General features: G+C 37.8%; 1 protein-coding gene across 1 annotated transcript; it reads right to left on the bottom strand.

Moving 5' to 3' along the window:
- Positions 1-295: 295 nt before the first annotated feature.
- On the bottom strand, positions 296-4,220 carry LOC122031388 (WD repeat-containing protein 75-like). The gene is made up of 9 exons (XM_042590505.1): positions 4,140-4,220; positions 3,891-4,031; positions 3,741-3,785; positions 2,702-2,868; positions 1,795-1,873; positions 1,635-1,720; positions 1,071-1,200; positions 847-979; positions 296-429 (listed from the first exon to the last, which is right to left on the bottom strand). Exons 1-9 carry the CDS (start codon positions 4,179-4,181, stop codon positions 296-298), a joined length of 957 nt encoding a protein of 318 aa, XP_042446439.1. The 5' UTR covers positions 4,182-4,220.
- Between the last annotated feature and the right edge of the window lie 8,390 nt (positions 4,221-12,610).

Here is a 12,610-nt window from a genome sequence, read left to right as displayed (position 1 = left end):
GTAGATGGATATATTAACCAAGCATATTAATGTTTGACCTGTCTTTACAAGTTCTAAGCATATATATTAACCAAGCATATAACCTAAGAGGAATAAGTTACAAAATGCTACTTGATGTTTGACCTGTCTTTATTGGATTTTGCGGCCCCGGTCTTCTTGTAGCCAGGCACAATGTAATACTTGATGTTGACTCTACCTTTGCAGTTGTTTCGGCTTGAGGAGTGGCAAAGAATGGTGGAGTAGAGGATGGATTTTAGGTATTCATCCGTGCCATCGAGGAAATGACTTATTCCTCTTAGGTTGCCACAGGAACAGGATCTTCCACATCGAAGAAAAATATTACCCCATTTCCTTTTGCATCAGCATCACCTGCTGAACTGAGAAGAGCTAAGACGGCGAATTGAGATTCATCATGGGAACAGCTTACGGCTGTAAAAAAATGGGAACCATCAACAAGACAAAAGATTACAATCTTCTAACTACTCAAAGAGAAAATAGTATAAAGTTAAAGAAATATAAAAAATTCTATAAATATTTCACAAAATGTGAGCTTTGTTTGTAATCATACACCATTCGCAAAGCCACGGTAAGTTTATACTGGTCCAACAATGGACTGGTTCTTGCTGCCTATTTTGGACATTTGCAATTTATTAATATTAGTGCATGTATGCTAGAGACACTTGCAAAATAGAAGCTTTAGGACTCAAGATTGTTGTTGTATGGAACTGTTGACATGAACATCTAAAGTGCCAAAAATGGACTGGTTCTTTTTATTTCATTTTAATTTTCTGGTTCTTTTAGTCTTGGATTTATACTACGATCATTTAAGAGCCAAAAAATGCACACCTTCTGTAACAATCCCGTGAGACCAGTACAATGCCAAATTTGAAGTACTCCAAACTGAAAGTTGTGGCTTTAAACCGTGTGTATAGGACACCAGATATTCTGATTCCCCAACAAATGAAGGCTTTGTAATTGGCTGTACAAGAAAAAGGAAAAAAAAACAGATGTAAGGACATTCACTGCTATTTCGATTTGCCAGATAACAATATAGGCAAAATGATGATTACCGAAAGTGTATCTCCAATCATAGCCACAAGAATATTGGAATCTGGATCCCATAATGTAATTATAGTCTCAGCTGCAATAGCAAGGACTGATCCATCGGCAGAAAAAGCAGCAGCTGTTAATGATTTTCCCCTGTCATCAATTCAAAGAAATTAATTTCATGGGAGTTCCACTGTGCAACAACACTATATGATGGGAAAAGAAATATATGCAAGCAAATAATTTCAAAAAATAGTTTAAAGATTTCACCAATAATTCAATTAAAAAACAAGGCATCCTTTAAATTAAGAAACAGTATCTTTTTTTCATAATTAATGTATATACAAAATTGCAAGTTCCATACGCCCAATCAACTGGTTCAGCTCTGAGTAGCATCAAATACAAGTATTACTTTAAATATCTCTGCTTGATTTGAAAGCTGTCTGCTTCCACAAATTATTTCAATTTCATTCGATACAAATAATTTTTTATGTTAAAATAAATCATAAAAACTAAAAGGCATCAAATGAGCAATGATATTAATATAATAAAGGAAAAAACATTTCATTGGCAGCAAAATTTAATACTTGTATGAACCAACAGATTGGCATCTCCAACCAGTTCTCTGGATTGATTCATTATTTCTGTCGGCATGAGAACCATGAACCCAAACCTGAAAAATAGATTACTCATTTAATCATTATATACAATGGGGCAACAGAAAGAAAAGAGCCTAATAGACACTACCTTAAAATCACCACCATAAGATGATGTGACAGCCATGTTGTGTCCAGGGCGAAATGCAAGAGATGAAACTTGAGCATCACTACATCAGAAAGTAAAGAAAATATAAAAAGGTGGTTTATTTTATCTGTTAGAGTGGAAGGTGTAAAGGGTTAAAGAAGTGCAAAGAAAACATTAGTCAAGTAGTGAAAATCTTATAATTTGTCCTGGAGCTCCGAAGGATAAGATTCATGTAACTGATTCCAAACAGTTGGGACAAACATGGGATGGTAGTAATGATAACGGCAGCAGTAACAAAGAACCAAGAATTATTAAGCAGCAGAGAACAACTTGGCAACCAATCACTCAAAGAAGAGCTAAGCCAGCCCACAACCATATGGATCACTCAAGGATAAGCAACGTCAGCCCATAACCATATAGACCAGAAATGAAGTTTCAATATAAAATTGATCAACATTTAACTAATTCAAGATTGTCAACTTGAAGAATTTCTCTAAAATGAGTAATGGTAACAATCAAACTTATCACTCTTTTCCAACAATCAAAAGGTTCAATATGCTGGAATAAGATATGATCTGATCATTCAAGGATGCTTTTCATATTGCAAAAGAAATGCGTGAATGTGCGGATATAATAACCAAATCATAAGCACCAAAACTATATAGAAATTAAAAACCAATGAAACTTCTGTTACATAAAACTAAAGTATCTAGAAAATTGAAAAGGAAATATGTTTGTCTCACTGATATGAAAGACCACATTGGTGTGCCAAATTAAATACTTCTCCAATTGACATCATAGAAAATTAAAAGATTGATGGTCCCTATTCGCAAAGTTATGAAAGATTTATAGAATAAATAAACAAAAAAATAAAGAACAATAGATGAAGCTCTGTTTGTAGTCTTCTTACCTGTGAGGCTCATATATGACAGTGGATAATAAGTACTCTGCCACTAGGGAACCACGAGTCCAGTATTTTAGACAAACCAAACCCCCTAATTTTTCTTCAGGAATTGTCACATCAATGGTAGCCATTAAGGAGCCATCAAGAGAAATGGCTACAAGAGCCACATATAGCTGCAACCATCGAAGTACAAGTACATCCACGAAGAGTTAGCCAAAAATTCAAAGATCTAATTCATCATCTACAAGAATTATGATAGCTATCTATGTTGTAATGCAAAAGTAATTACATGCTTAAAACAAATTATGACAGCAACCAAGCAGATTTTAAGATTGACTCTCTCAAAATGCATCCCCAAGACATTATTTAAATAGGTGCAAATTTGTGATCTCGCTCTATTGAAACACAAACTACACACCAATCCTAGCATGGTAGTTTAGCATGAATCTCAGAAATTATTGAGCTTTAAACTAAATTAAATCTCTATCTTGTCCCAGACAATCCATGACTGATTACTCCAGCAATAGAAACATGTAATTGAATACCCCACAACTGCCACAAAGAGAGCCTGTGGGAGTTATGACACGTGCATTTCCAGTTTCCAGCAAATAGGAACCAATTGTGGTACTTTCTAGCTTATATCCCTGCCTTCTATGTGGCTGGCTAATCAGAATCAAAATGGATATTTTTGTACCCCATAACTGAGTTGTATCAAATATACTTGTTTCTAGTTAATGGAACCCAACAGTAACAGTGATATTTACAGAGCTAATTCCTGGAAGCAATAATGTCTTAGCAAAAAATGACCCAAAGAATCCATAAAAATGCAACTCCAATCAAGCTGTTTACAGAAATTTGGCAGTTGGTACAAATAATGCATTCTTTCCAAATGTCAAACTACAAATTAGAATTGCTTCTAAACTAACAGCCTACTAATGCATGGACGATTGACTCAAAGAGCTACGGATACAACAGAACAAAAGTTAAGGTAATAGTCATAACAGATACAGCACCGCAAATATATCTTGATTAGTTAATGGCGTACCATAACGTCATCTGCAGGCTGAAAATTTCTTTTGCACACTTGGACCTAAGCAATAAAATAAATATCATGAGAACTTGCTTTTTCTTAAAAGGAAAAAAGAGATGTCAAGCTCTAGATGATAATATCAGAATGCAAAAATAGAGCCATCACCTCTGAAACCTCATGGTTGTCAAACAAGCTATAGAATTGTACACAATAATCTTCAGTGGAAACAGCAACTAATCCAGTTGTCTGCTCAAATGCAACTTGTGTGCAGGATCCTTCATGTTTGAGAGGAAACGAAAAAGGAGGCTGAAGATATACTAGAATATATCAACATACGAAAGTTTATCCAGGAAAGGTTTTCAGTAAAACTAAGCCAACAAAGCATTGATGTCTAAACCATATGGTATGACAAACCTTGATTCCCGATATGGATTTTGAGATATCCATTGTAGGCATTTTTAGCAGATGAATGTGATTATCTGAACAAGATACCTGGAAAAAAATATGAATTAACATTGGCTTCCAAATTTCAATTAAATCAAAACATCAAAAGCAGTACAAAGCAATAAAAAGTAGTGTGACAAGTAGAACTATAGAGGTTTATCAATTCTGTATAGGATCATCAGTTGCCAATAATATGCAAAATGCCTGTAGATTTACTAAACAGGACCTCCTTATTAAACATATAATAAAAAATGGAAAAAAACCTCATTTTCAATGAAAAAAATAATGTAATGATATATAAGAAGTCTCCTTAGTTAAGTTGGACATCCTCTTTTGAGTAGGACTTCCTCTTTGATTCCCACGTGATTGAGAACCAGGAATCCTAATTAAAGTGTTTTGGTATTTTAGTCAGATTGAGCCTCACTTTGACTTCAACAACTCTAAATATATAGTGCCTAGCACAAACTTCATCAGATTATGTACTCATCTATGCAAACCATATTTTTAATCAGTCTTCATCAGATTATGTACTCATCGATCCGTGCCATCGAGGAATGACTAAATCATGAGAAAATACAATCAGGGGAGGGGGAAAATTGATGCAGTATGAATCCGGCAAAATGGCTAGTTCGGAAAATAATCAAAAATAAACAAAATCTTATTCTAGAGGGATGGAAGAAATTTTACCTTTCTTTCTTCCGTTCCTCCTACTCTCGAATCTGCTCTGCGAGGAAGGAACTAAGATCGAAGGGTTCAGAGGAGTTGAGGAGCCGTGAGAAGATTAGGAAGGGTAAGCTGACTTTGATTTTTTTTTTTTTTTTTTTTTTGAGCAGACGACATTTCAAGAAATAATAATAGCATCGAATGCACATTTCATCTCATCCATGTGCCATAACACCACAGGAAGAAGCCAGAAACTGCACTCGTTTATATAATTAGACCACATGTAACACACTGCCATAAGATCATTAAGTAGGATTTTTTAACATGCTTATACAAACTTCAAACTGTTCATTTGGCATGGAAACAGCTGCTGACTCTGATTCTATTCTTCTTTTTTATCAGATTGTGTAGCAGAATTTTTATGAGGTTCCACAAGAGACTCTGTACCTGCATTTAAACCATCAACATTTTTTGAAGCAGGCTTGTATGGACAAGCAGCTGGCACCCTTGCAGGCTTTCTGTATTCCCAGCCGAAAAGCCTGTAGATCTTACCGACGATGAGATCGAAGAGCAGAGGCAAGGCGTTAACGACGGGGATCAAGAACAAAGGCAACAGGCACGCAATACAGACCATCCTGGCGATTGTTCCGCTCGGCGTCTACACTCCGCTGGATCTGCGTCGAGGGCTCGAGAGATTTGAGAAAGGATAAGCTGACTTTGATTGAGGAGATGGGGAAATGCGAGATTAGGGATCTCGACTTGGAGGAGTTGGGCCGGCGTGAGGAGTTTTGCGTGAGGAGTTTGGGTCGAGATTAGGGTTCAGAGGAGATCACGCGGCAAGGAGAGGAGAAGGCGCTCGTGGAGAGGAGAAGGCGCTCGTGGAGAGGAGTGGAGAGGAGAAGGAGAGGAGAAGGCACTCGTGGAGAGGAGAAGGAGAGGAGAAGGCACTCGTGGAGAGGAGTGGAGAGGAGAACTCGTGGAGAGGAGTGGTGAGGAGAAGGCGCGCGCGCGTTGAGGGTTTAGAGTTTAGCAAAGCGAGGGCTGCGAATTTATTTTAAGTGAGTTTAGGGGAAACATACACAACACTTTAAAAAACGTTTTTTAAAAAAATGTTGTCTTTGACCATAAACAACAACACTAAAGACAACACTTCATTAAAAATCGTTGTCTTTAGTAAAAAGTAAATACCATAGACAACGCTTTTCACTAAAAGCGTTGTAAAACAAAGAACGACAACGTTTTTATTAAAAAGCGTTGTCTATTGGGTGTTGTTGAATGCAAAAATTCTTGTAGTGGGCTACCATGTCTGGAGGTAGTTCTAGTCTGTATGCGACTTGGCCCACTCTTTCTACAATCCGGTACGGTCCTACGTATCGTGGGCTTAACTTGCTCCTCTTTCCGAACCTCATTATCCCTTTCATGGGGGATACCTTAAGGAATACCAAATCTCCGATGTTGAATTCTAACGGCCTGCGCCGTTTATCGGCATAATTCTTCTGCCGACTCTGAGCAGTTTCTATTCGTTGGCGGATCTTCTGTATAGCTCGGGTGGTGTCATCAATAAGTTCCGTTCGGAACCCCATTTCCTTCTTTTCACCACTTTCATACCAGCATATAGGGGATCTACACTTCCTCCCATACAGAGCTTCGTAAGGTGCCATTTTAATAGTAGCTTGGTAACTATTATTGTAGGCGAATTCTGCCAGGTATAGATATCGACACCAGCTTCCCTTGAAGTCCAGGGCACAAGCTCTTAACATATCTTCTAATATTTGGTTCACTCTTTCAGTTTGCCCATCGGTCTGAGGGTGGAAAGCTGTACTAAATAACAACTTCGTGCCGTGGGTCTTCTGGAATGCATAACCGATCCCTGAGGTATAATATCCCGTTATCCGCGATACGGAACCCGTCATTCTTCCCTTCCAAAGTCTCTTGTTTGATTCTCTGGAGGTTTTGGTCACTGGTTTGCTTTTCCAGTATACTCTCAAATAACGTCGGTGTTATGGTGAGGGTAGAAAGTCGCCCGGACATAGTTTCGACCCAAGGATACGAAACACGTCTTGGTTCCTCGATAGATTCCCATATTGGTTCGTTTCCAGCATTAAGTAAAATTTAGCATATTGATTGAAATTAGGTAGCTGACCTGAGACGATGACAGAGGTGTTCGCCACGTCATCCTGAGCGAGAGAGTAGACTCTAGCATTGGTCATAGTGGGAGGGGCCTCCAATCTTCCTTGGCTGATTGAAGTCCCTTCTATGGCAGTATGCATCTGGTGAAGCTGTGCAGGGGTACTCCTATTCTGGTTGTTCTGCGGAGGTAGTGCCTGAGACTGAGTAGGGCAATTTCTTGTCAAATGTCCTTCCTTTCCGCAGTTGTAGCACTTTCTGGTGCTTAGGAGACATACTCCAGAATGCATCTTTCCACATGTGGCACACTGAGGGTACTTGGTTTGCTTATTGGCCGGACCACCTTTTGTGTTGTTCCACTGTTTCCTCTTTCCACCTGAGTTTTCTTTCCAGCCGGTTCTGGTATTGTGCGATTTTTGTCCTCCTGTCAGTGCTTGGTTCTTGCCCTCGTTCATTGCTTTCTGGTAGTGCTCAGTACTAGCTCCTCTGCAGTCTGCGGTCTATTAACTCTGCCGGCTACGTTCAGAGCTATCTCGGGTCGGAGCATCTTTAACATTAACCGGACCCTCTCTTTTTCAGTACGAATCAGTTCTGGGCACAGACGTGCTAGGCGGTTGAACTTTTTGACGGCTTCGTTAACTGACAGATCACCTTGCCGGAACTCAGTGAACTCGTCATAGTGCTTGTTGGTCACTTGCATATGGAAGAATTCTTCTAAGAACTCTGTCTCAAAATCCGTCCACTGCATCTGGTTTATTTGTCTTTTCGCCTTTACTCGGTCCCACCACATCCGGGCATCTCCGGTAAGGCAGAACGACGCGCATTTGACCTTCTCGTGTTCAGGCCAGTCCAGTAGTTCCATTATGCTTTCCACGGTCTTGAGCCAGGCTTGCGCATCCCATGGTTCACAGTTTCCTGAGAATGCTTCCGACTTAAGCCTTTGCCACTGAATCAGATAGGCCTCTTGTCGGACCATCGGAGTAGGGGCTGCCGGGGGCACTGGCGCGGCTGTAGGTATAACCGGTAGTATATTCTGATTTACCGGTGGGGTAATCGGGTTGCCTTGCTGACCCATTAAGGTAGTGATCAGCTGCTGTTGCTCTGCGATCTGATGCTGGAGGTCTGTGACTACCTGTGTCAGGTCTGGTGGAGTCACTGTCCCCTCGGTTCGGGCATTGCGTGTCCTAACCATGTTTATCTAAATAATAACAAATAGACTAGTGTAAGTGGTTATCGTTTTTAGCCAATCTAACGTACTGTTTTGTTTCTATCTATTTGTTCTGGTATTATTCCTAACCTACTAATATGTAATCCTAATCTAAATTATAACTAAAAGCATGGAATAAAGCATCAAACATAAGCAAGCAAAACATGAAACTAAAGCATAAACAACATAAGGAAAAATAAGGAATAGAGTGACAACAATATAACATAAGGAAATAAAGCATAAGCAATGTAGCAAAGAAAATAAAACATAGGCAATATAATAAGGAAGAAAAATAAATAAAGCATAAGTCATATAACATGAAACTAAGCATAAGCATATAACAAGTAAATTAAGCATAAACATTCTTACTTGGAGCGGCAGGTCGGAGGCTTGATGTGTGTGTAGTGAGCTGGCAAAAAAAACTTTGGCTCTGATACCAACTTGTAACGCCCGCGCTCCCTGCTAACCCTAAGGGACGGGGCTACGATACTCTATGTACAAATTTTTCTTTTTAAAACAGCAAAAGACTTAAAATAATTTTCTTAGTTTAATAAAAACTTTTCTTTTGTTTTCCTTTTAATCAAATCCGAACTACACTATCATGGCCTCAATAATATGATATCAAATTTAGTAGAAACATAACATCAAGTCACACATACGGTACTACAATTCATGATACCAAAGCATAGTACTTTAAAAGTTTTTAAAGCAGGTTTTTATTTGGTTGCCTAGCCACTGCCACACACATCTCCTTGCCTCTCCTGTTGCTCCTCTAGCTCATCCAGCTTTTTCCTTTATCAGTGGTACAAGGACAGTAAGCTGTGAGCACTCATGGCTCAGTAAGTTCCTTTCCTACTCACTAAAACTGAAAATCATAGTATAATCAAAGAATGTCTCAACATGGCATCACTTCAACTAGTCATGACATAATGTAACATACTCTTTTAAGCATATCATGCAACATGAAGAAATTATAACTAGTCATGGCATATCATAGCGTAAAGCATAGCATGAAGCATAACATAATCGTATCTAATCATGTCATATCATCATAAGGAGTCATGGCATATCATACACATGAGTATATCATGGAACATAACATAATCATATCTAACCATGGCATATAAATCATCATAAGGTATATGCATATGATTTTGAAAAACATGTATCCGAAAAACATGTGTATGTCTCATGATCTTTAAAACCATTTCTTCTTACATATATATATACTTGAACATAATCTCAACTTAAAGGGGATCCCGGCTATGTACCACTTACATATTGCGTGCAACCTATGTAGGTCCAAGGTAGCAAGTCTTGAACCCTACAAGGCAAACATACTAGGCCCGAGTCTTACTCCATCGACCTAGGGGCACTTTGGAGCCCATCCCTAACGAGGCCCGAGTCTTATTCCATCGACCCCGGGGCGCTTATGGAGCCCACCCTTGGTACAAGCCATATAAAGTAAAGTACATGTCATACTTATACATATCATACATCATAAAAGCATGCATCACTTAGGCACGCATCATATCATAAAAGTATGCATCACTTAGGCATACATCATGTCATAAAAGTATGCATCACTTAGGCATACATCATATGATAAAGGTATGCATCACTTAGGCATACATCATGTCATAAAGGTATGCATCGCTTAGGCATACATCATACCATAAAAGTATGCATCACTTAGGCATACATCATATCATAACAATATGCATCACTTAGGCATACATCCTGTCATAACAATATGCATCACTTAGGCATGGATCATAAAAACATGCATATTTTAAGCATAAAGCATATCATCAAGCATGCATAATTTAACCACATAGCATATCATGAAAGCATGCATATTTTAAGCACTAAACATAGCATCAAAGCATGCATAATTTAACCACATAGCATATCATGAAAGCATGCATATTTTAAGCACTAAACATAGCATCAAAGCATGCATAATTTAACCACATATCATAACATAAGCATGCATATTTTCAGCTCATATCATATCGCCAAAGCATGTAAGATTTACCCACATATCATAACATAAAACATGCATATTTTGAACTCATAACATATCGTAGAAATTCTCATCTGGTATAGCTCACAAGCATACATGTGTAAGCATAAAAGTATATCATGTGCTCATCCAATCATAAGGAACAATGTAACATGATTAATTTGGGTACTAAGCTTCCTAATCCTTTGGGTTCTTATCATGGCCAAAACCCTCTTAGGTGCCCATTTAGGTTTTAAACACATCCAAGAATGTAGAACCTAATTCATTCACATATCATTTTCATAGGAAGTATCATAACCAAGATTTACTTGGACTCTAAGTTCTCCAAGTCCATAAACCTCATTTGGCCGAATCTTAACAAGTGTGAAACAAGGTTCTAAAGGACATAAAGCATGGAAACTTTAACCATATTTATAGCATTCATTTCAAGAAATATGGTAAGCACCATTGAGTTAGTTCCTAAATTCTTTAAGCCCTTAAATTTATGTCTTGGCCGAAACTTACAAGTACTCATTTAGGTTTTTAAGCAAGCATACAAGCATGTGAACTTACTCTAACATCATGTATAAATTCATAAATGGCATCATACAAGTGGTCATGGCCGAAACTTCCCTTAGCATCAATTTAGGTAATTAACAACATATAGCATGTGAATTTTTTTAGCTTTCTACATTTCATATTTCATGGAGAGTGACATGAGCATGTTCAATGTAAGTTCTAGGGTTTCTAGGGCATGTATCCCTTCATGGACGAGACCTTAAGGTGTCCATTTGAATCATAGTTAAATATATAAGCATGTGAACACAAACAACATGTTATCTCAATTTCTTAAGAAGCATCTTTAACACATGAGGTCTAGATTTTTAGGGTTTCTAGGTCTTTAAACCCTACATGGCCGAACCTCATCAAGCATAGAATTTGTTCTAATGGCATAAAAGCATAGAAAGTCATAACACATTTCATAACATATATAAAAGTCAAGCACTATAAGCATACATTTAAATTGTGTCTTAGGTTTCCTAGGTTTTTCCTTTCTTTATCTCATAGCATATGTTTGGCCGAAACCTTCCAAGTCTTTAAACTAGGTTTTAGGTGGCCTAAAGTATGGAAAACCTAAACAAGTTTTATGGCAAAAATATCAAAGAACTATACATATAAATTTGGTTCACAACAAGCTAGGACCCTTGTGGTCATAATTATCATATATCATGCAACCAATTTTCCTATACTCTAATTAAGCATGGGAGCATTAAACAACTTTCATATCTTATTGTCATGGAGGTTTTGAGCATGTTAAAAATCTGTTTAAGATATTCTAAGCCATCCACCTTACCATGGCCGAAATATTAAGAGTGGTGTTCATGAGTTTCTATCAACATACAAGCATGCAACTTCTTTAAGAAACTCTATATTCTATCATATAAACATGGTGAGTTTAAATTCAAAGTATTCCTAACCCTAAACCCTTCCTTGGCCGAAACTTGTGAGTGGGATACTTTTGGTTCCAAGTAACCTTCAAGTATGAAAACAATAATGGATCCTTAACCATTTATTTAGAGGGTTTTGTGCAAGTTAGGTAAACAAATAAATTCCCTAGCCCTTATAAAACCTTTTTGGCCGAAACTCTAGGGTTAGATACATCTCTAATCCAACATCACATATATATAAAAATATGAGAGAAAACCTTCTTACAAAGCATAGAAAAATTATCATGAATCAAGGCTTATTTTAAACATTCCTAGGATCACAAGTCCTTCCTTTGGCCGAATTTTTCACAACTTTGTTCTAGGTTTTAAAATCCTCATAAAATCCAAAAACACATCAAAACTACTTGTACCACAGGTGAGGGGATACTTACATCCTTTTCGCTTGTGGTTCTAAAGTGTGGTGATGGAAGAAAGGGTCTCTTCTTCTTGTTCTCCTCCTTTGATTTCCTTTGGTAGCCCTTCTTTGTATCCTAGGAGGAACTTTGTTTTGGGGGCCGAAAATGGAGGAGAGGGGGCTGAGGTTCTCGGTGATGGAGAGGGGAGAATGAGAGAAATGAGAGAAAAATCAAATCTTCTCTTCACATGCTCCCTTTTATGTTAAGGAGGAAGAGGTAGCAAAATTGATTTTTGCTTTCCTTCTCCCTTAGCCCTTTTTTTTCATTTTCTTTTTATTTTATTTATTTATTTGTTCTCATCATTCATGATGAAACAAGGGGGAATGAATCCCCTTAATGGTCCTCTTTAAGTCAAGGCAAAAAGAGAGAGGAAGAGGGAGAGAAAAGAAGGAAGGCAAGTTGTCTTTCTCTTGTTCTTTTCTTGTTTTCTTTTGGCTAGCTTTTACTCTCATCCTTATCATGAGTTTCCCTCCTTTGCTATAAATATATTATTCCTATCCCAACTGGTTATTACCCATTAATCCTATCATTTACAT

Source organism: Zingiber officinale, chromosome 11A (assembly GCF_018446385.1).
Source record: "Zingiber officinale cultivar Zhangliang chromosome 11A, Zo_v1.1, whole genome shotgun sequence".
In the NCBI taxonomy this organism is placed as follows: domain Eukaryota; kingdom Viridiplantae; phylum Streptophyta; class Magnoliopsida; order Zingiberales; family Zingiberaceae; genus Zingiber; species Zingiber officinale.
The sequence above is the reverse complement of the archived record's forward strand: the minus strand, read 5'-3'. Positions and strand labels throughout refer to the sequence as shown.

What these genes read in the sequence shown, in the direction of transcription:
- LOC122031388 (XM_042590505.1), bottom strand. Translation starts at nt 4,181, where the DNA reads ATGCCTACAATGGATATCTCAAAATCCATATCGGGAATCAAG. An exon ending in CTTATGGTGGTGATTTTAAG is followed by an intron (nt 1,721 to 1,794) that starts GTAGTGTCTATT and finishes TCTATTTTTCAG; the next exon opens with GTTTGGGTTCATGGTTCTCA. An exon ending in TCACGGGATTGTTACAGAAG is followed by an intron (nt 430 to 846) that starts GTGTGCATTTTT and finishes ATTTTTTTACAG; the next exon opens with CCGTAAGCTGTTCCCATGAT.